This window comes from Phaseolus vulgaris, chromosome 2, assembly GCF_051622355.1.
Source record: "Phaseolus vulgaris cultivar YP4 chromosome 2, ASM5162235v1, whole genome shotgun sequence".
NCBI lineage: Eukaryota > Viridiplantae > Streptophyta > Magnoliopsida > Fabales > Fabaceae > Phaseolus > Phaseolus vulgaris.
In genome coordinates, this window is record NC_143499.1 from 30,974,468 (window position 1) to 30,995,367 (window position 20,900).

At 28.9% G+C, this 20,900-nt stretch overlaps 3 protein-coding genes across 3 annotated transcripts; 2 read left to right on the top strand and 1 right to left on the bottom strand.

Annotated features, from left to right (window-relative positions):
• On the top strand, positions 1-4,577 carry LOC137811398 (transcription initiation factor IIE subunit beta). The gene is made up of 4 exons (XM_068613130.2): positions 1-553; positions 1,493-1,624; positions 1,723-1,839; positions 3,754-4,577. Exons 1-4 carry the CDS (start codon positions 365-367, stop codon positions 4,090-4,092), a joined length of 777 nt encoding a protein of 258 aa, XP_068469231.1. The 5' UTR covers positions 1-364; the 3' UTR covers positions 4,093-4,577.
• A 2,524-nt stretch (positions 4,578-7,101) lies between these two features.
• LOC137811399 (remorin) lies at positions 7,102-9,809 on the bottom strand. The gene is made up of 5 exons (XM_068613131.2): positions 9,466-9,809; positions 8,556-8,606; positions 8,391-8,478; positions 7,971-8,052; positions 7,102-7,501 (listed from the first exon to the last, which is right to left on the bottom strand). Exons 1-5 carry the CDS (start codon positions 9,605-9,607, stop codon positions 7,301-7,303), a joined length of 564 nt encoding a protein of 187 aa, XP_068469232.1. The 5' UTR covers positions 9,608-9,809; the 3' UTR covers positions 7,102-7,300.
• A 7,481-nt stretch (positions 9,810-17,290) lies between these two features.
• On the top strand, positions 17,291-19,276 carry LOC150029109 (uncharacterized). The gene is made up of 4 exons (XM_090297939.1): positions 17,291-17,683; positions 17,925-17,974; positions 18,074-18,285; positions 18,477-19,276. Exons 1-4 carry the CDS (start codon positions 17,291-17,293, stop codon positions 19,274-19,276), a joined length of 1,455 nt encoding a protein of 484 aa, XP_090154065.1.
• Positions 19,277-20,900: the final 1,624 nt, after the last annotated feature.

Sequence of the window (20,900 nt, forward strand, 5' to 3'; positions counted from 1 at the left end):
AGAACAAGAGGTTGGCACACGCCGAAATAATGGAGTAGTATTATAAGAGAACCTTCCTATGTCCGCGTTGATTCAATTTCTGCAGGAGAAAAACCTGTCAATCTTCTCCTCTTCACCTTACAATCCAATTCCCTGCGATATCTTTCAATCTTCTCTTACTCTACCTTTTTCAAAATTCATTCACCACCTGTTCGATTCCCTTTCCAATTTCGATCCACGAACAATAACATATATTGATTAAGCATTTTCCCCAAATTATAGACAAAGAAAAGTAGATAATAAAAAATCTCAGAGTGGTGTTGATCGATTTGCAAATCCGAGAGTAAAACCTTGTTCTGCCATTACTACAATTTTTTTTTGTCAGATGGCGTTTCAGGAGAAGGCAAACAGGTTTAAAAGGCAGCCAGAGAAGAATTCCTCTGCTTCAAACAATGGAAGAACTCCAGGTGCTGTCAAATTCTCTACCGACACGGAAAGACTTCAACATGTTAATAGCATACGCAAAGCCCCCGTAGGGGCTCAGATGAAGCGTGTTATTGATCTCCTTTTTGAGGTATATATAATTCTTCAATTCCATCTTTTCTATATGATTAAAAAATCTGTGTTGTGGTTTATTCATGTTTAGTAAAGACCGAATGGATCAATTGGTATAAAGTTGTTCTAGCTTAATAGGTAGTGGCAAATATACAGCTAAGTTGTACGTAGCACCCATGGTTGTATTAGCCAAGTTGGATTGTCTCTCGGGAAAGATTTTTGTGATTTCTAAATAAAGATGCTTGATCAGCAGTGTTGAATATACAGCTGAAACATAGAACCCTTGATGATCCTGACCGATTCAAGTAGTTTTGTCTTTCATGTAAGATACTTGTGATTTCTAAAAGAATGTTCTTAGAACCCACAATGATCCTAACGGACTCAGTATTGTCGTCTCCCGTCTTGTGCTCTCTAAAAAATGCACAATGACCAGTGTCGAATATGCAGTTTCGTTATACTTTATAGTGATCCGAACTCAAACAGGATTGACTCTCGTGAAAAGTGAAAAATACCCGTGGTCTATAAAAAAATGCTTAATCAGCAGTGTTAAGTATGCAACTGGGTTATACTCAGTACACATAATTGTCCTAATTTACTTTAATAAAATTGTTTATCGTGAAAGACGTTTGTGGTCTCTAAAAAAATGTTTAATTTTAAGGATCTTTACCAGTGTCCTAAAGACAGTTAAGAAATTCAAAATAGAAAGCCTTTATCAGAATTCACACTAAGAGTACATTGCAAATCACAATGAAAGTGAATTAATGATAATATTTTATTGAAAAATTGAATTCATTTTGGCTATTTTTAATATTACGTTGTTGATTATTGGGAAATGCATGGTGCATAGTATGCTTTTCTTTTAGCCTTCTGTAAGTTACTTTGTGTCTGATGATCATTCTAAATTGTGGTTAGTGAGTGTCATTGATGCTCAGTGTTTGTGCTTATGTTTGCTTTACAGACCCGAAAGGCTTTAACGATGGAGCAAATAAATGAAGCGTGTTACGTGGACATGAGAGCTAATAAAGATGTTTTTGAGAGTATGAGGAAAAACCCAAAAATAAAATATGATGGGGAAAAATTCTCTTACAAGGTAACTTTTATCAACGTGTATATGTACTGTACCTTTCATGTTTCAGTTTTAGGTCCGTAGTTTGGTTTGTGATACTTGGCATTGCTTTTTCTCTGCAGTCCAAGCATGATGTTAGGGACAAAAGTCAGCTGCTTTTCCTGGTACGTAAGTTTCCAGAGGGCATTGCTGTTGTTGACCTAAAAGATTCTTACCCAACTGTGATGGAAGACTTGCAGGTAAATTATTCTTGTTAGTTAATTGTTTTGCTTGAATTTTTCTTGGCATTCATTTTTCAATTGCACTGGTGGGATTTTGAATATAGATATATTTTTCACTACCACATTTGCCTTGGCTCGTTGTGCAGGTATTCATATCTCACAGATTTGATTTCTTCCCATGCATATTTGAATTTTAGGATAAATCATTTGTGCTAAAATCACTAATCACTGTACATGTGAAAGAAGTTTAAATAATCAAATGTTATGAGCAATATCAAGGATGGATATAAGTGTTGAAGAGTCTACATCGACTAGAGAAAAGATCAAAATATAGTATATAAGTACGTATAAATCTTAGCTTACAAGTCGTTTTTTTGGTTGAGTTAGACTTAAATTTCACCTTCTTAAAATGCTATCAAAGTTATTTAGAGTTTATCCTAACAAGATGTGAGCATCGTGTCACCTGTTATCGGGCTTTCCCTAGTCCCGTGCTCAAGATGTTACGTCCTTGCCATGAGGGAATGTGTTGAAAAGCCCATATTGATTAAAGACAAAGTCAAATTATAGTCTACAAGTGAGTGCAAAGTTCACCTTACAAGTTGGTTTTAGGGATGAGTTAGGTTTAAATTTCATTTTGTTAAGAATAAAAATCAAATGCTTTTGCAGGAGAGGTGTGAAGTTCTTTTATGATGGTAGGTTTACCTGTTATATGGACAAATTAAAATAGTGTAAATATAGTTTAAAAACTAGTTATATTATACCTACCCTGTGGTCTTAGCTCTTTCAAGGAAAGGAACAGGTCCAAGTGTATATTTCACCCTTTATTTGTGCTTTCAAGCACATTCTAAATAGCTTTTCATTTTTTTTCGTTTATTTTGAAGTTTGTACTTGAAAGCTTTGCTTTTTCATGCAATGAAACTCTATTTAGGCAAATTCATATTGTGGATGCCATAAAAATAATAAATTATTTAAAATAAAGTTTTCTCTAATTTACAAAAACTCCACCACAATGAGATTTCCACACCTTAAATCTACATAAAATTGTGCTATGTTAGCATAACTTGAAGAGACCACTATAGATACAGAGGTTGTCTTTCCTACTTTAAATTTATATATTATTATTTTGAAAGCAATGAATGACATAGTTGAAAAAGATTGAGTTTCAAATATGGTTAGCACTTTTGCTTATACCATCTTGTTGTGAGTATATAAAACGTAAGGATAGAAAGTCAAAATTGCAACTTTAAATAAACTTTGGAATCTTACAACTTTAAAATATGTTCATGTCAGTTAAGGGTAGGTGCCAAACTAGAAAATTTGGGTGAACTAAATGTGATCTTGATTTATGGACTAATTTGCTTATTCACTAGAACTGCACATGAATGAGATTTTAAAATCATTTTACCCCTTTCTATCAACCTCGAGTTGCCAATATTGAATTATTCCATTATGGCTGGTATGGAAATTGATTTTTCTCGTATATGGGATTTTGAATTCTCCGATACTTGAGCAAAAAGTTGAACTTTGAATGTCTTACCTGAAGGGGGTTCAGTTTTGTACCAAGTATTTATTAGAGTGGTATTCCATTTTGTAGAACATTGCAATTGAAATTTATTTGTTTAGTCTTTCCATGTCTCCTTCGTTTGCGTACTTTAGTTTGTCTCTGTTCTTTTCTTGAAAGACCATTCTGTGTCTCTGCTTCTTAGAGGTTTACATGATACTGGGATAATAGTACATGAGTGAACTTTGTGGTATTCTTTTTTTGAAATATTCAAAGAATGGAACTACTTCAAAAATTTGATTTGCAAGATCTAATACTTGGATGGTTTGTAGCGGTGAGGTGATTTTCTTAGAGGCAGTGAGGAGTCAAAATTTAGTAAATGATTGGTTTCTCACGGAACAAGACCTTATAAAAGTTATTGGTTTCTCTAGGCTTTGAAAGCTTCAAGGGAGGTTTGGCTGTTATCTAACTTTGACTCGCAAGAGGACATTGCCTACCCGAATGATCCTAAAGTGCCCATGAAGGTGGATGATGACCTAAAACAGCTTTTCCGGGGGATTGAATTGCCTCGTGATATGATTGACATAGAGAGGGATCTACAAAAGAATGGAATGAAGCCTGCTACTAACACTGCAAAGAGGAGGAGTGCAGCGCAAATGGAAGGCATTTCAACAAAGCCTAAACCTAAGAAGAAGAATGAAATCACTAAGAGGACCAAGCTGACTAATGCCCATCTTCCGGAGCTTTTTCAGAATTTAAATAATTCCTGAGTCGATGAACAAGTGGCGAGTGGTGAATGAATTCATATAGCTCATCTGTTGACATAAAACATGTGGTTAGAAAGTCTTTATGTCGTTCAGTTGGGTATGGGCTTTTTTATTTGTTAACAAACTGCTTCTGGTTTGGGATGTACAGAATCAGTTGGAGGTAAACAATGGCCATAGCAAATTCAAGGCATTCTTTCTATCTATACTTATACACGATTCTAAGGCCAAAGGGTAACGATGGCCAGAGTCCATCTTCTGGTGTTTTTTCTAAAACAAAAGGGCACACGACGAACCATGTTAGCAAACACGATCAATTGGCTGAGTGAAAAACATTCATAAGAGGTTCTTATTGGTACTTTCTACCGTTGTTAACAATTTTTTTTTTTACTTTATACACATTAAGGATGTATTCATCATTCCGTGTTTATTGCTGATCTTAATAAGGTGTTATGATCTATATTGCTATTGAAGTATGACCCGTTTTCACATATAGTGCGCAAAAATGATCTATTGTTGCGTTTGGCTAAAGTGGTACCTTGAACTCTCTTTACTCATCAAATGTATCAATTGTTATAAACTATTTAAGAAACTATAATGAATGTTCTATTCCAACTCCGTTACATTGCCAACCATTGAACTTGGTCCTTTCAAAAGCCTCGTACTTCAAATATTTTGTAAATAGTTTTCATCTCTTTATTCAGCTTCTCTTCTGATGATTAACCCATGGTTATTAAAGGCAGTTAATTGCGGTTTAAAATGTTTTCTGCTAAAATTAGAAAGGCTCTGCAGTGGTGCGCACTTCCTTACTTCACTGACATAAAATGCAGTAGCACGAATGCCATAAAATCTCTGATTTTGATTAATAGAGTTAATGTTTTAAAAACATTCATTTATATACTTTATTCTTTAAAAAAAGTTTCCTTTTTTTCTTAACTAATACCTTCAAAAAGTTAATGGACGTGTCAGTTAATTCTATTAATCAATTTCACGTTTTAGTTAGAAATAATCAAAGTAAACCTTTTAAAAATATAGAGCTAGATTCAGACATATCAAAATGCAAAAAACTATAAAACACAAAGTCAAGTCTAACATCCTCAAATTAAACATTAAAGATATACAATCTTATGATTCTATATATTCAAACTTGATATTTACAAAATGATTCATATATATTACATTCAAAATAAGAAAGATTAAAAAAATATGAAAATATAAATATTTAAACCATTTTCTTTTATTTTGTATGGTCATTTGTTTGTGTATCAAAACATTCTCACTAATATATCAAACGATACTATAAATAGCTCATAAGGTAAATTAAATAAAAGTAATGAATGTACATACTATTATTTAATCAATAATATTCACCTCACTTATCAACTCAACATTATTTATATAAATATATATAACTTTTGTTATGGATAATAGGTAACTCACTATGCTTAAAAGTAATTGTGTTTGCATCACATTAACATAGATTTACCTTCTTGCTAATAACTAATTCCACTTATTTGGGATTTTAAGATTGAATCACAAAGTGATTTCTCTTAAATTATCATCTTTTAATTTATTATTAAATTAACATTCTTAAAATGCATAATTTCATTCTAAAATATTTATGTAGCATTATAATTCATTCATCCTCCCTCAAAGGTTCAACTATCGCTAGAGTTAATCACCACATCTGAAGTATTATCCGTTTTAAAAGTCGGTGCTCTGTCACAATTTTATCCTTAAAAGTGCTTTGTTGTGTTGGAGAAAGAATGAGTATATAAATTACCCTTGACTTCGATTCCAAAGTGATGTAAGACTATATTGACGGTACTGAAACACTTTATTTTTAATAAAACTAAAATAAATAATTTTAAACCAAATTCCCTTTAATCTAGCACTTAAATATACTTCTTTTAATTCAATTGAATTTAATCTATTAAACAATATAGCATTCCAATATCAAATATCTCACTAAATTAAAGCAACATCAATAACTCAATCTAAACTAATATATTACTAAGCAAAATGGTTTACATAAACCTAATACATTATCCATCTCATATAATCCTTGCCAACAATACCTCTCATGGTATCATCAGAATTTACAATCTTCAAACTTAATCGTACAATTAAATTTCAATTTTAACATCACAAACTAAAATCCAAATATTGTATTGTCCTAGGATTTTATCTCTTCTAGTTTTATTCTCACAATATCAATTATTTCCAAAACAATGAATTAAATTAATTTTCCTTATCTTAACTTCTTTACTCTTTAAAAGAATTGTTCTAAAATATCTAAAAAGTTAAAAGTCCTAATTTGATTTCAAAAAACCTAGTTTGCAGACTAAATATATAACTAGAGATCTAGACCAGCAAATATTCATTTATTGGACTCAAATGTCACATGCAACCGTGCAAACTACACATGCATCCAATATGACAAACAAAAAGAATTAGATATTTGAGGTAGAAAAATACTCAAAACAAAAAATTGATCAAATCAAAGTTGTTGTTTTTACTTTATCACCTTTTAATATAAAATTTATATTATATATATAACCATTATATCTTTTAACTATAAAATAATTAGCTTAAACTTTCTCCCCTAAAGCAAAATATTTCAAGAAAACATCCCATTACTTACTTATTCGAAGGCTTTTAAAATTATGAAACAATGTTGAAGATAGGGTAGTAAAGAGTAATACTATATAGGATGGGAATAAGTATAAATTAAATAAGAAATGTTAATAACACTTTCTTTTTACTTAAATTGATTGAAAATCACAAATTTTAAGAAGTTTCACTTCTAGATCAATTAAACCAATTACTCTTATATCAAATTTTCTTCTTATCATGTAAAACTAATGATTGAATACTGATAAAATGTAAATAAATAATTATACGATTAATATATGGTTTAAATGCAATTGTTTGAAGACAAAGTTTGAAAGGCAAAAAACTAATTATAATTACATGAAAAAGCACCTATTTTAAGAAAGAATTAAAATAGCATAATAAGAGTAAATTGGTAATATTTTTAAAAATTATGGGAGACAAATTCTTCTTCCCTTATTTCTATGCTAGTTTGTCTTCTTCAAATGAACAACAGCTTCAAACAGTACATAGGAAAAAACAGCACAGCAAGCAATATTAAAATGTGTAACAACATATAACAAATCTAAAGAGAATTTGTTCCTTCATATGCCTAAGAAACTTAGGCACTAAAGCATGCAAAGAATTTCCTTGGTGTAACTCCACGGCTTCGAAACTTTTCAGCTGTCTCCTCTACTCCCAGAAATTCTTCCCTTTTCTGAGCCTTAACATTTGCCCTTTTCTCTTCAGCTAACCGGTGAATTTCAGCAACTTTATTCTTCATCTTTTCAACATACTCAGCCTTCTTTCTTTCCATGTTTTCCTGTTCAAAACAATTTTTTTCAACTTTAATCAACTGTTCAAATAAGGTTAACACTATAAAAAAATTCATTAAATAACAACTAAATTTAGATAAAAAAATAATCATTTATTGTATTAATCAAATTAAACACTATTTTAGACTACAAAATTATTAATATCTAAAGTAGTTTTTATTGTTAATAAAAATTTATAAAATAATTTATAAATTGATATCTAAATTAGTTACTAAGATTTTAACTACTAATATTTAGAATTTAAGATATTAGTAGATAAAACTTTGATAATTAATAAATATCAATTTAAAAAATAGTTTATAAATTTTTATTAATAAAAATTACTTTAGATATCAATAATTTTTTAGTCTTTAAAATATCTCTAATTTAATCAAATAATAACTAACTATTTTTATCTCTAAAATTAGTTGTTTCAGTAATGTAATTATTAGTGTCTTTGTACATGTAGTTAATCACCTCAATTTTCTTCAGTTCTGCCTCTACTGATGCTTTCCTGCTATCCTCCCACAACTCAACAGCAGAATGCTTCTTGTATGCCCTGAATGATCAATGAGAAAATTGAATAATATATAAGAAATTTATCCATAAAATTATTGAAAAAAGTTTTGAGTCAGAGGTGATACAAAGTAATGGATAAACTTAAAGAGTTACCAAAGAATTGAGATATTTGAAACCCTTTTCAATGATGAAACATTGCATTTACCAATGGAACCAAATAACTCCAAACTATAGGTGAAAATGGTAAACAAGCATTTTCTTATGAAGCATGTTTCTAGTGAATGAACAAAAAAGAATAATATTTGATTTGGATTATGTTAGATACATGAAGATTTATCATCAATAGTTATTAGCTGATTATTTAAGATGACAACTCGCCTGTTCTCTGCTTTTGTCTTTTCACTTTCCTCCCATGCTTTAATTAAAGCCAATCTTTTCTCTGTTAAAACTCTTGCAAGCATAACATCTGGTGAAACAATATGAAAAGGGTTACGTTTCTCTTGAACCTTCAATAAGCACATAAAAGATTTGTTAGAGAATGACCTTTGCTGACTGAATCCTCTGTATCCTTTTCAGCAGCATGATCTTCAACCTCTGAAAAAAACACGATGGAGAGAATGAATAGTAGTTGGATAAAATATATAATACTGCATGCCTAATGATGTAAATTACCATACACACATAGAAGAATATAATAGAAGCATTAAAACAACACGAAGTAAATATGTTCTGCTTCAGAAGGGAATTTTAACAGCAAAAGTCTTAACTTGAAAAAAAATAAAATTGTCTTAAAGTTCTTCTCGATTTCCCATTTTATAATATTCTACCACCAAAGATAAATAAAGAGTTGCAGTTCCTGGAAGAAAAACTACTTTCCTTTTATTGTACAGTTGACAATACCAAACAAACCTTGAAATTAATTCTGAGGGAAAAAATTTTCATGACAACCAAAGCAGAAAGAATAAAAAAAAACTCAAACAGGTACCCAAAAAGATAAACAAACTAGATAAATCAAAAGGTTCAAAAGAAAGAGGCAGATAAAATCTAGAGATAAGAAATATGTAATATGATGAGAAAACCCTTTTGAACACATGAGAAGTACAGCCACCGGACAAATTCTTCTTCAAACTTTATTAACTTCGAACAAACTAAATAAAGAGAAGAGTCAAGAAAAAAAAGAAACAGAGCGTCATGATCGTCAATTCTACTTTTAATCTACACGCTAATCACCAAGAAAGAAGAGTTTATAGAAACACTAGCAAGAAGCATCCTTTATGATTTGACTAAATACCAGAAGGAAAAAAAAAAGCCATGCATAAAGTGAGTTTCTGTTAAGCTTAGTAAACAAATTCATATTCAGATTCTGCTTTCCATATATTATAGTCTCTCTGGAAAAGTGCCAAGAAGTAAAAGAAAGCGGGATGAGAGACAGTCATAAGAGTTAGAGATTTACTTTGAACAGGTGGAGAAGGAGAAGTTACGTTCTCATTTGAAGGGTCGGGTTTATCTGATTCTTTTTCCTGAAGAGGAGGAACAGAGTCGACAACAGCAGAGTGTGACTCTGTTTCTGTTTTGTTTGAGACTTCTTCTCCCATGATGTCTTGCTTATTGTGGAAGATGCAATGGATGAAGATGAGGAGTGTTATGAAGTTAAATATATAGCATAGCAAAGATTGAAGAGATTGGACAAAAGGTTGAAAATTGTAAATAACAAGGTTGTGAGTGACAGGGTAGCCTCGTCTTGCACAACAACGTAAGGGCGCGGCGAAGTTTCAAGTTGGGCCCAAACACAAGTACGCGAATATTCACGGCATTCTTGTGTTTAATAGTAGTTACTTAGTTAGTTACTACCTATGATTTTGTCTTTTCTTGTTCATTATAACACTTTTTTTAATACATATCATATATTATATATTGTTATTAGATTATATTCAATCTTCTTGATTCATTTATAAGGGAGGTGAGAGATTTTAAAAATTAATTTAAGTAATTTTTTATTAAAAGTAAATCAGTTTTGATTAATATATTTTTAAATCACCCCTCCCTTCCATATCTGTATTGAAGTAAAATAATTTTAAAATTAATGTTAGCAAAATCCAAAAACTAATTACACCTACATCTAGTGATTATTTTGTGACAATTGAAGATGATTATATAAAACTCAAAATTTGACTCTATAAGCGGTTGCTTATATTTTACACCATTTAGTGACGCGCTTTTAGATTCATTCACTTTATAATCTCATATACCACAATGACATGTGCATACGACTCTTTCTTCATGTTTTAACGTCAAACTTCATGTCATACTTTAAACAAAATTTAAAACAAGAAAATATAGAGAATCTTTGTTTTCTTGCAAATTAAATACTATAAATAAATAGAATTTTTATTTTATTTTCTTTGTGGATAGTAGATTATAAAATTTTAAATAATATTGAACGAAACTAGATCGTAGTAATAATTTTTTTTTATCTTAGGATTTCTTTTAAATGTTTTATTTAAAAATTATTAAATAAAAATAATTTTAAACAAAAAAATAGTTATTTGTTATATTTAGTTTTTATTTAATATTTTTTTAGTAATGGTTTATATTAGGTTATATGTTTATCTATTTATTTATACTTTGTATGTGTGATTTCATATACTTTGTTTTAGTTTTTAGAAACTATAAGTTGTTTTATAAGCTTTTATTATTAAGTTAAAATATATAAATTAAATGGTGGAATAGTGGAACTTTATTTCCTTGAAAAATATAAGTTTTTTCTATCTATACTTTTATGTGCATTATAATCTTTAGATAATTTATATATATATATTTTGATGTAAACCAAGCTTAAAAAATAGATAAAACAAAAAATATATAATATTATTGTAAGTTAGTTAGGATGTTATGTAAAATAAAAACATACAATAATGAACAATGCATATCATCAATCATCATGAGATCTTACCAACTATTATTCTCATATTACATATTTAATTATAATAGAGATAAAAAGACATTTATTTTGATCCATGAGAGTCTATATGTGAATATTTTTTTCTTAACTTTTTTTCTTTTTTTTAACTTTTTTTCTTTTTTTTAACTTTTTTTCTTCATCTATCTCTTCTCATTCCTTTCTTTTTCATTTTTTTTTCTTAATGGTTAATAGTGAACAACTTTTTTTTCATGACCTATTTCTATTATTTCTCAATCTTCATCAAAATAAATGTTTATTAAATATCATAATCTATATATATAATATAACTTTTTACATTAATCAATAATTTTTTTTATTTTATTAAATCATATTCATGTTCAAAACTCAAAATCCATTTGATATAAATCGCATTATAAAATTAATTTACACATATTAATTAAAATATCAATTTAATAAAAGTAATTTTAAAAATATTGAATATTTCATCACAATTCACCATGTAATATACAACTCACTAACTAATATAATATTTTATGTAAAAAATAAATAATATTAAATTATAGAAAATTATAAATATATATGTTTGATAATACCAAATTAACCAGCCCCAAATTAATATAAATTTAATTAAATTCTTAAAAAATAATTTCTATCGCCAATAATACCGGGTTAGAATATTTATGTTTCAACATAACTATGTTATGGTAAATTCAACCCCACAGCCACATGTCATAAATTGGGACTTAAACGTTCAACTTCTAATATTGTAGTCAAATTTTTATACTACTTTTTTTATTTACATATATAAACATATATTTTTATTCTATTATTTTGATAAATTTATTAAATTAGATAGTTTGATTTTTCTTATATTTTATCTTTTTGTTATTTTATACTATAAAAAGAAAAGACTAATATAGTACTTTAATAAATATCTACCGATACAAAAACGATAGTATGATAATCTGATAGATAAAATTGTGTGTATACTACTATCAACTTTGTTCAATTTTGATCTATTTTAAAAATCGGTTGTATATGAAATTTAATTCAATCCAATAATAAAACTAATATTGTTTTTATTTTTTAGTTGTTGAGGTTTTTCAGTTTGATTGTTTATGATTAATTTATAAATATATAGATACCTACTTAAGGTAATTTTCAAAATTTTATTTGAGTTGAATGTGAAAAGAGATGACAGAAAGAAAGAAATTGAAAATGAGAGAACTTATTATATACTCTCAAGCTATCGATTGTTTGATATTATATGGAGTTAGTTTAAAAAGTTAGAAAATACTTTATTTTGGACATGACATATGAAGCGTATTTAATTTAATTTTACGGTTATGATGACAGACACATCATGTTCACAAGTTTAATACTAAGGTTTTATTTAAAGTAAGAAGTGAAAATATAAGGATTTAAGTGAATGTGTGAAGATTTAAGAGAAAAATATAAAAAATTAGTGTGTTTGGATTGTGGTACGTTAAAGTGAATTTTTAAAAAGGATAATTTATTGAAGTTGACGAGTTAAGTGATGGTAGTTGTGAGAATATTTTTATTTTATTTAAGTGTAAAATGTAAGATTACAATTTACCTTTGTATTTAAAAAATATAATAATAAAATATTATATATTTTTGTATAAATTTTGATAAATTAAAATTAGCTATAGTATAATTTGACATAGTTCAATAATTATTTTCTGACAAAAAAAATACAAGTTACTTGACCAAAAAATAATGTACATTTAAAATTTTGAATATATGAAAAAATTGTCAATTGTTATATAAAAATAAATAATTTAAATATTCATAAATTTTAAAATTGTAATTAAAAAATCTTTTTATATTAAATGTAAATAGTATTATTATATTTATAATAATAATTATTATATAATTTATTTATTATAAATAAGTACATATATTTTTGTATTCAAAATTTATTTTATTATTATTTCATTTTATTAAAATATCTATGTTAGTTAAATTTATTTAATAAAGATAAATTCAAAATAATCCCATGCTAACATGATTTTTCTTTTGTTTCTCTTCATTTTAAAAGAAGATGATAATTTTCAAACTTATATCATCAGTTCTTTTCCTACAAAATCCTAGATTCAAATAATTGATATTTTTTAATGTCTTTAATTGTAAATAACATATCCACATAAACAAACATGCATGAGATAATTGAGTGATAGAATAGATCTGAGTTTAAATAATAAATAGAGTCATAAATAGAGTGGGATAAGTTGGTCTATTAATTAAATCTTTAAATTAAAATTTAAAAATATAATTTTAAAAGATTAATTTTATATTGTATTATTTGAAGAATTTAAATATATAATAATATTATAAATTTAATTAAATTATTGATATCCATAAATTAAGTTATGCTTAATTATAATTAAAGTAGAAAATTAATAATTTTTTAATTTAACCATTTCGAGATTTTAATTAATATTTAAAAAATGTATATAATTAAGTTTTCTTTTTGACAGCGATAAAGATTTCTAACTTATCTTAATTGTATTAAAAGTCTCGACTGATCTCAGATAAAAATATTCAGATTAATATCAAATATCATTAAGAAAAAAATAAGATAGAAACATTTTGCTCATCAGTTATGAGTTTTAACATACAATTTTAATAATTAAGTTATAGTAAAAAATATATATTGAATTAAAAAATAAATTATAAGACAATGAACATAATTATATCAACGCAATTACGTAACTTGTAATCTGTCTCATACTCAATACTTGTAAATCACTAATTTTGATTTGTTATTAATATAAAACTAAAAAAGAGAAATATAATAATGAAAAGGGAAAAAAAGAAGAATAAGAAGAAAAACTCCACTAAGAAACCCTAAGAAAATATATATTTTTTTAATCCTTTTCCTCTTCTTTCCAACAATGTTGTATATTCGCATCTATCCATGTGTATTCAAGTAACAGTTTTGAATATTTTGTTTATATATTTTTTTTCCTCTTCTACCTCCACTCGTGGTATAAAAATAAAAAACAAAGTAAAAGAAATAAAAATGAGAAACATTAACCATTAAACAATCATATTTTATGCAACATGTATTGATTTATCAGTACAAAATAAGACATCGGTTTAATAAGAAATACCTTTAAATAGGTGAGAATGAAAAAAAAAAAACTAAATTTTTGTGATTTGCATTCATTTTGTTTTTTTTTCTCACACTCCTCTCATTGTTTTGTACCTAAGGGAATTAAAGTGATTCTCAATCAAATAACTTTTCAATTCAAAGTTTTACTTGACTCATTATTTTAAAATAAATGTAGTGCACGTTTTTTAAACAATTTTTTTCAAATTTAATATTAATATTTTTTAGTTTTAAATTTAAATAATTATAAAATAAATAAAATAAAATAAATTTTTAAAACTAAAAAACTGTTTTGTTTAACTATGAAATTACAAAATGACAAAATAACCAAAATAAATTAATAAAATAAAATATTAAATAAAAATAAAATAAGAAGAAATTTGTGTATACTAAATATAATTATAATGAGAAATTCAATATATATATATATATAGGTATAGAAGAATTTGTCTCTTTTAAATATGTAGCGTATTTTAAAAATCTAAAATTAAATATAACAACAAATTATTAATTAATTAAAAAAGGAAATTATGATTAAATATATCTATAATATTTTACAATGATAGTAAACTTAAAATTTTGTATGTTTAAGCTGTCATTTTTAAAAGTTGTCTTTCTAAGAGTGACATTTGAAGAAGAAAAGTATCTGTTTCATTATGTTGTAAGGATGGGACTACAGGAGAAGATTTAGATAGAAAATTGGTAAACCCCTTAAAAATAAGAAAAATCTGATAAGATTTTATTTACAACTATTTAATATAAAATGTCTTTCTAGGAAAATTATTCTTTAGATGTTATTTTTTATTTTTTAAGTATTTATATTTTTTTTTAAAACTTGTTATTTTCAAATAATACTATTATTAAACCTTAAACTTAAATATTAAAAACGGATTCAAAAGAAAAAATAAAGCAAAAAAGAATTTAATCTAAACAAAAATATGGATTGGGTGGTTTTACGAATCCAAAAAATGAACTCTAATAATCAATCTCATAAAAGATGAAATCCAATTTATAAGAAAAGGCAAAGAAAAAAAAAACTAAAATTATATACATATTTTATAATAAAACTTGGATAACTTTTTTTTGATTTATTTTAATAGATAAAATATTAAAATGCTATTTTAATTATATCACTTTTATTATAAGATTATTTTTAATTCCTTATTCTATTTAGTAAATTTTATTATTGTGATAAGTTATGTCTAGAAAACGGTTTCGTTTATATGTCTTTAGCAGGAAAGATAGAAAATAAAATATTATTTTTCATATATTAAAACTAATTTATACATAAACTATTCTGCAAAACCTATTTACTGTAATTTGTATAATTTTTTAAACTTATTTATAAGTTAATTTAATTTAATTTTTTTATATATGTTAATTTTAATTTATAAAGAAGCTGAATATTTTCTTTTGATGGAAAATAAATTTTATTTAAGTGGAAATGTCAATATATCCCCAGAAGCTGTTACTTGTTTTCAAACTAATGATTAGCGATAATATAAGAAAACTCAAACAAGAAAAATGTACTTATCAACCAAACATTTTCCTAAAGAATATCATTCTCAGAGTTATATTTCCAAGAATTTTATTCCAGAAATAAACATAAATGTCTTGAAATAAACACTTGCATGAATTTACTTTTTTCTCTATCTTGGAAAACGAGGAAGGAAGGTCCAATAATAAAGGGACAAAAAGCTCCATAATTTTTCACATATAAATTATAGCACATGTGTTGGGAATGAAAATGTTGTTTATTACGGAAATGAGGGATTTGGTTGAGAAAATTATGCTTCTTATTTTGACTTCTTTAGAATAAACAAGTCTTCTCTAGTCTAGTGTTCATAAAAAAATGGTGCATAGTTGTATTGCTTTATCTCTCTGAATAAAAACAACAATAATATCATCAATAATGTTGATGAGTGATTTAACACTATAAAAAATATGTAATTTACAATGGTTAACAAAATCCAACTTTTGACTCTTCAAATCCGTTTTACAATAGAGAAGGAGTTGTTAATCATATTGTTGGGCTTCTTCTTGGGTCCTATATTTTCTTTGTGTAACGCTTTTCTCTGGGCCTTATCCTGTTAGCCCATGTCTCTTTTATATTACCTTTTATTTGTATCTTTTACACACAGAAACAATAATATACTATATCTGATTCTTTTTCTTGCTCTCTATCCCCGTATTCTTCACGTTTTGCTTTACGCTTTTCTTTCTCACCACTGCACACTTTCATTCTCTTGGTGCCGCTAAATTCTTCTTCATCACATTTCAGAAATTATAATCGTATTATGGTATGTGCACTTTGAAATTTCTTTCTCTAAATTGTTTTCTTGCCCTAATTTTTTTTTTTTCTGATTTTCTCTTTAGGTATGGCGGAAGGAGATTCAAAGCAACAGAGCCAATCGGTGAATAGTTTCCTTTACCTACATCCAAATGAAAATCCTGCTGCCCCCTTAGTGTCACCGGTGCTCGACTCTACAAACTATCATTCTTGGAGCACATCAGTGGTGACGACGCTGAGTGCAAAGAACAAAGTGGAATTCATTCTTGGTTCACATCCCTGCCCAGCTAAGAACGAACCAACGTGTTCGGCTTAGCAAAGGTGTAACAACATGGTTGTCTAGTGCATTATGTCTCTACTCCTATTAGACAGAGTATTATATGGATGGATATGACCATTGATGTCTAGACCGATTTAAAAACTAGATATTCCCAGGGAGATCTATCTAGAATTTCTGACTTGCAATCTGAAGTAGTATCTTTAAATCAAGGAGATTTGTTTGTTACAAAATATTTTACTAAACTTAGAATCATTTGGGATGTGCTAGACAATTTTAGACCCAATCCTGTGTGCATTTGTCAAACTAAATGTACTTGTTCTGTTGCTTCGATTATTAGTCAAAGAAAATGTGAGGATCAAGTTATGCAATTCTTGCGTGGGTTAAATGAACAATACCATAACATCAAGTCCCATGTCCTTTTAATGGAACCCATACCACCTATTCCCAATATTTTTTCTTTAGTGGCTCAGTAAGAACGTCAACTGGCTAACAACTTCTCTGTAACCAATATTAATAGTGTTAGTTCCAATCGTAATAATGCTTTTGGTGTTTGTGTTTTTGTGGAAAAACTGGCCACACTGAGAATGTGTGTTTCCGTAAAGTTGGTTTTCCTGGACAAGATAATAGGACTTATAAAAATAACAGAAAAATGTGTACTCACTGTGGTAGAAATGGTCATACGGTTGACGCTTGTTACAAAAAGCATGGATACCCTCCTGGGTACAAATTCTACAATGGTAAAACTGGTCAAATTAATACTTTTGTTACTACTGATGAAGTTGTTTCTGAGCATTCTCAAAAGAAACAGGAAAATAGAGATTTTTATCTCTCTGGACAACAATATCAAGTGTTGTCCGAACTATTCAAGCAACATTCCTGCAACACTCCAACAAATCCAACTCATGTGAAACAGGTGGGATCCTTCACTGTTGATCTCACAAACAAAGCAACGGACCAATCTCCCATGGGTAACATTCATGCTTCCAATAGTATAAAGAAAACTGAAAATTACTGGATTTTAGATTCATGGGCAACAGATCATGTTTGCACCTCTTTATCTGCTTTTAATACATATAAAAGTATAACTCTTGTTCAAATTAGTTTACCAAATGGCCAAAATATTTTTGCTAAAAATTCTGGTACGATTGTTTTTAATCTCAAATTCTACCTTACTGATGTCCTGTACATTCCCCAATTTGCTTTTAATTTGATTTCCACCTCTAAATTGTGTTCTAATCTCAACTGCAATTTAATTTTTTTCATCCATAAACTGTGTGATACAGGACACTCAAACCAAAGAGAGGATTGGTTTAGTTGATGCTAGAACTGGATTGTATGTTTTTTAACATTATACTTTTAGAAATACTGTTGCGCCTCATATTGTTCCTGCTTTACATTGTACTGTTAAGGACATACATTTGTGGCATCATAGAATGGGACATGTTTCAAATGAAAGATTGATGGTTTTAAACACTAAATACCCTTATATTTATGCTAAGAAGCTTGATGTTTGTGATACTTGTCATCCTGCTAAACAGAATAAGCTTCCTTTTACTTTAAGCAGTTCCTGTTCTTCAAAATCTTTTGAGTTGATTCACATGGATATTTGGGGTCCGTGTTCTGTTATTTCTATGCAAGGTTCCGGTATTTTTTAACTATTGTGGATGATTTCTCTCGCTTTATGTGGACCATTTTTTTGCACAATAAATCTGAAGTTCGTAATCATATTGTCAGTTTTGTTGCTTATATTGAAAACCACTTTAAAACTACTATTCAAACTATTAGAATTGATAATGGTGCTGAATTTGCTATGAAAGATTTTTTTTCTGCTAAAGGTATAATTCACCAAACCACCTGTGTTGAAACCCCTGAACAAAATGGCATTGTTGAACGCAAGCATCAACATCTTTTAAATGTGACTCGTGCATTACTTTTTCAAGCTCATCTACCTCATTTGTTTTGGAACTTTGCTGTGCAGCATGCAACTTTCTTAATTAACTGTACTCCTACTCCCCTTTTACAAAAAATTTCTCCTTATGAAAAACTAAATGGTAATCTTTGTGATCTTTCAAATTTACGTGTCTTTGGATGTTTATGCTACTCTAACACTCTCACTTCACATAGAAAGAAATTAGATGCACGTTCTGTTCATGGTGTTTTCCTTGGTTTCCAGCACCACACCAAAGGCTATATTTTTCTCAATCTTAAAAATCACAAAATTGAGATTTCAAGACATGTTATTTTTCATGAAACTAATTTTCCATATCAATTGACTATTGATGTTCAACAGAATCCAAATAATCTGTCTTTACCTCTACCTCCCAATTATGATTCAAAATGTGATCTCTCTTTTTCTACTACACCTTATACTGTTGAAACTACTGCCACCACAATTGTTGAAAATGTTGTTGATACTCCCCCTCGGCGTTCAACAAGATCAAGGAGACCTCCAGCTTATTTAGAAGATTTTCAAACTGATTTGCCAGCTATACACAATGTAAGTTCTAACTATCCTCTTCAAAATTATGTTTCATACCATGCTTTATCACCTGGTTTTAAGCATATTATTCTTTCTATTTCATCTCATATGGAGCCACACAACTATAATGAAGCCTCTCAACAAACCTATTGGTAGCTAGCAATGAAAGCTGAATTAGATGCTTTTGACGCCAATCAAACAAATTACTTCCCTTCCACCTGGTAAGAAGACTATTGGTTGTAGATGGATTTATAAAATTAAATATAAATCAGATGGGACTGTAGACCGTTACAAGGCACGCTTGGTTGCCAAAGGTTACCCCTAGTTGGAAGGTCTTGATTTCTTGGATACATTTGCACCAGTTGCAAAATTAACTACTCTTCGTCTCCTTCTTACTCTTGTTGCTGCATATAACTGGTCTCTTACACAATTGGATGTTAATAATGCATTCCTACATGGAGACTTGCATGAAGAGGTTTACATGCAGCCTCCCCCTGGGCTTCTTCTTCCTAACAACAGTGTTTGTAAACTTCAGTGGTCTCTTTATGGCCTTAAGCAAGTTGGAAGACAATGGTATGAAAAGCTGTCAACTTTTTTAATTTCACAAAACTACATTTTATCTTCAGCTGATCATTCATTATTTTTAAAACGTCATGACACTAACATTACTATTATTCTTGTTTATGTGGATGATATTGTGCTTATGGAATGATCGTGTTGAGATTCTTAACATAACCAACATGCTGGACCAGACCTTTAAGATCAAGAATTTGGGTGATCTCACCTACTTTTTAGGCCTCGAGGTAGCCCGCAACAGTTCTGGAATTCATCTTATTCAACGAAAATACACTATAGATCTTCTTCATGAAACGGGAATGCAAGATTGTGCACCTATGCCTACACCTATGACACATTCTTCCCGCCTCTCGTCAACCGAAGGTATTCCTCTCAATGAAGACAAAACCTCAGCATACTGCAAAATTATTGGGCGCTTAATCTACCTTACAAACACTAGACCCAACATTGCCTTCAGTGTCAACAATCTCAACCAATTTGTCTCTGCACCCACCAAGTTTCATCAACAAGCTGCTTTCAGAATATCAAGGTATCTCAAAAGCAACACTGGTTCTGGTATTTTTCTTTCTAACAATAGTCCTATCCATTTAAAAGCTAATAGTGACTCAAATTGGGCCAATTGTTCTGATTCTCGAAAATCTATAACTGGTTTTTCTGTTTTTTTGGGTGAGTCTCTGATCTCCTGGAAATCAAAGAAGCAGCAAACAATTTCTAAGAGCTCCTCTGAAGCAGAATATAGAGCCCTAACAGCTACTACTAGTGAGCTTCAGTGGTTAACCTACATGCTTCAAGACCTTGGTCTCACCTTCACTTCACCAGCCACCCTCTACTGCGATAATCAGTCAGCCATTCAAATTGCATCCAACCAGGTTTTCCACGAGAGAACCAAACACATAGAGATCGATTGTCATTGTCAGAGAAAAACTTAATATCGGTCTCCTCAAATTGCTTCCTATATCTTCTGCCTTTCAAACTGCAGATATTCTTACTAAACCCATGGCACCTGTTGTTTTCAAGAACCTTAAGTCCAAGCTAGGAATGAAGGATATATATTCCCAGCTTGAGGGAGGGTGTTAATCATATTATTGGGATTCTTCTTGGGCCCTATATTTTCTTTGTGTAACGCTTTTCTCTAGGCCTTATTTTGTTAGCCCATGCCTCTTTTATATTACCTTTTATTTGTATCTTTTACACAGAAACAATA

Coding starts and splice junctions, on each gene's coding strand:
- LOC137811398 (XM_068613130.2), top strand. CDS start 365: ATGGCGTTTCAGGAGAAGGCAAACAGGTTTAAAAGGCAGCCAGAGAAG. Junction 554..1,492: donor TTATTGATCTCCTTTTTGAG/GTATATATAATT, acceptor TTTGCTTTACAG/ACCCGAAAGGCTTTAACGAT. Junction 1,840..3,753: donor CTGTGATGGAAGACTTGCAG/GTAAATTATTCT, acceptor TGGTTTCTCTAG/GCTTTGAAAGCTTCAAGGGA.
- LOC137811399 (XM_068613131.2), bottom strand. CDS start 9,607: ATGGGAGAAGAAGTCTCAAACAAAACAGAAACAGAGTCACACTCTGCT. Junction 8,053..8,390: donor AAGACAAAAGCAGAGAACAG/GCGAGTTGTCAT, acceptor TTGATCATTCAG/GGCATACAAGAAGCATTCTG. Junction 7,502..7,970: donor CAGAACTGAAGAAAATTGAG/GTGATTAACTAC, acceptor TGTTTTGAACAG/GAAAACATGGAAAGAAAGAA.
- LOC150029109 (XM_090297939.1), top strand. CDS start 17,291: ATGTGTACTCACTGTGGTAGAAATGGTCATACGGTTGACGCTTGTTAC. Junction 17,684..17,924: donor ATTCATGGGCAACAGATCAT/GTTTGCACCTCT, acceptor TGTGTGATACAG/GACACTCAAACCAAAGAGAG. Junction 17,975..18,073: donor GTTGATGCTAGAACTGGATT/GTATGTTTTTTA, acceptor GTGGCATCATAG/AATGGGACATGTTTCAAATG.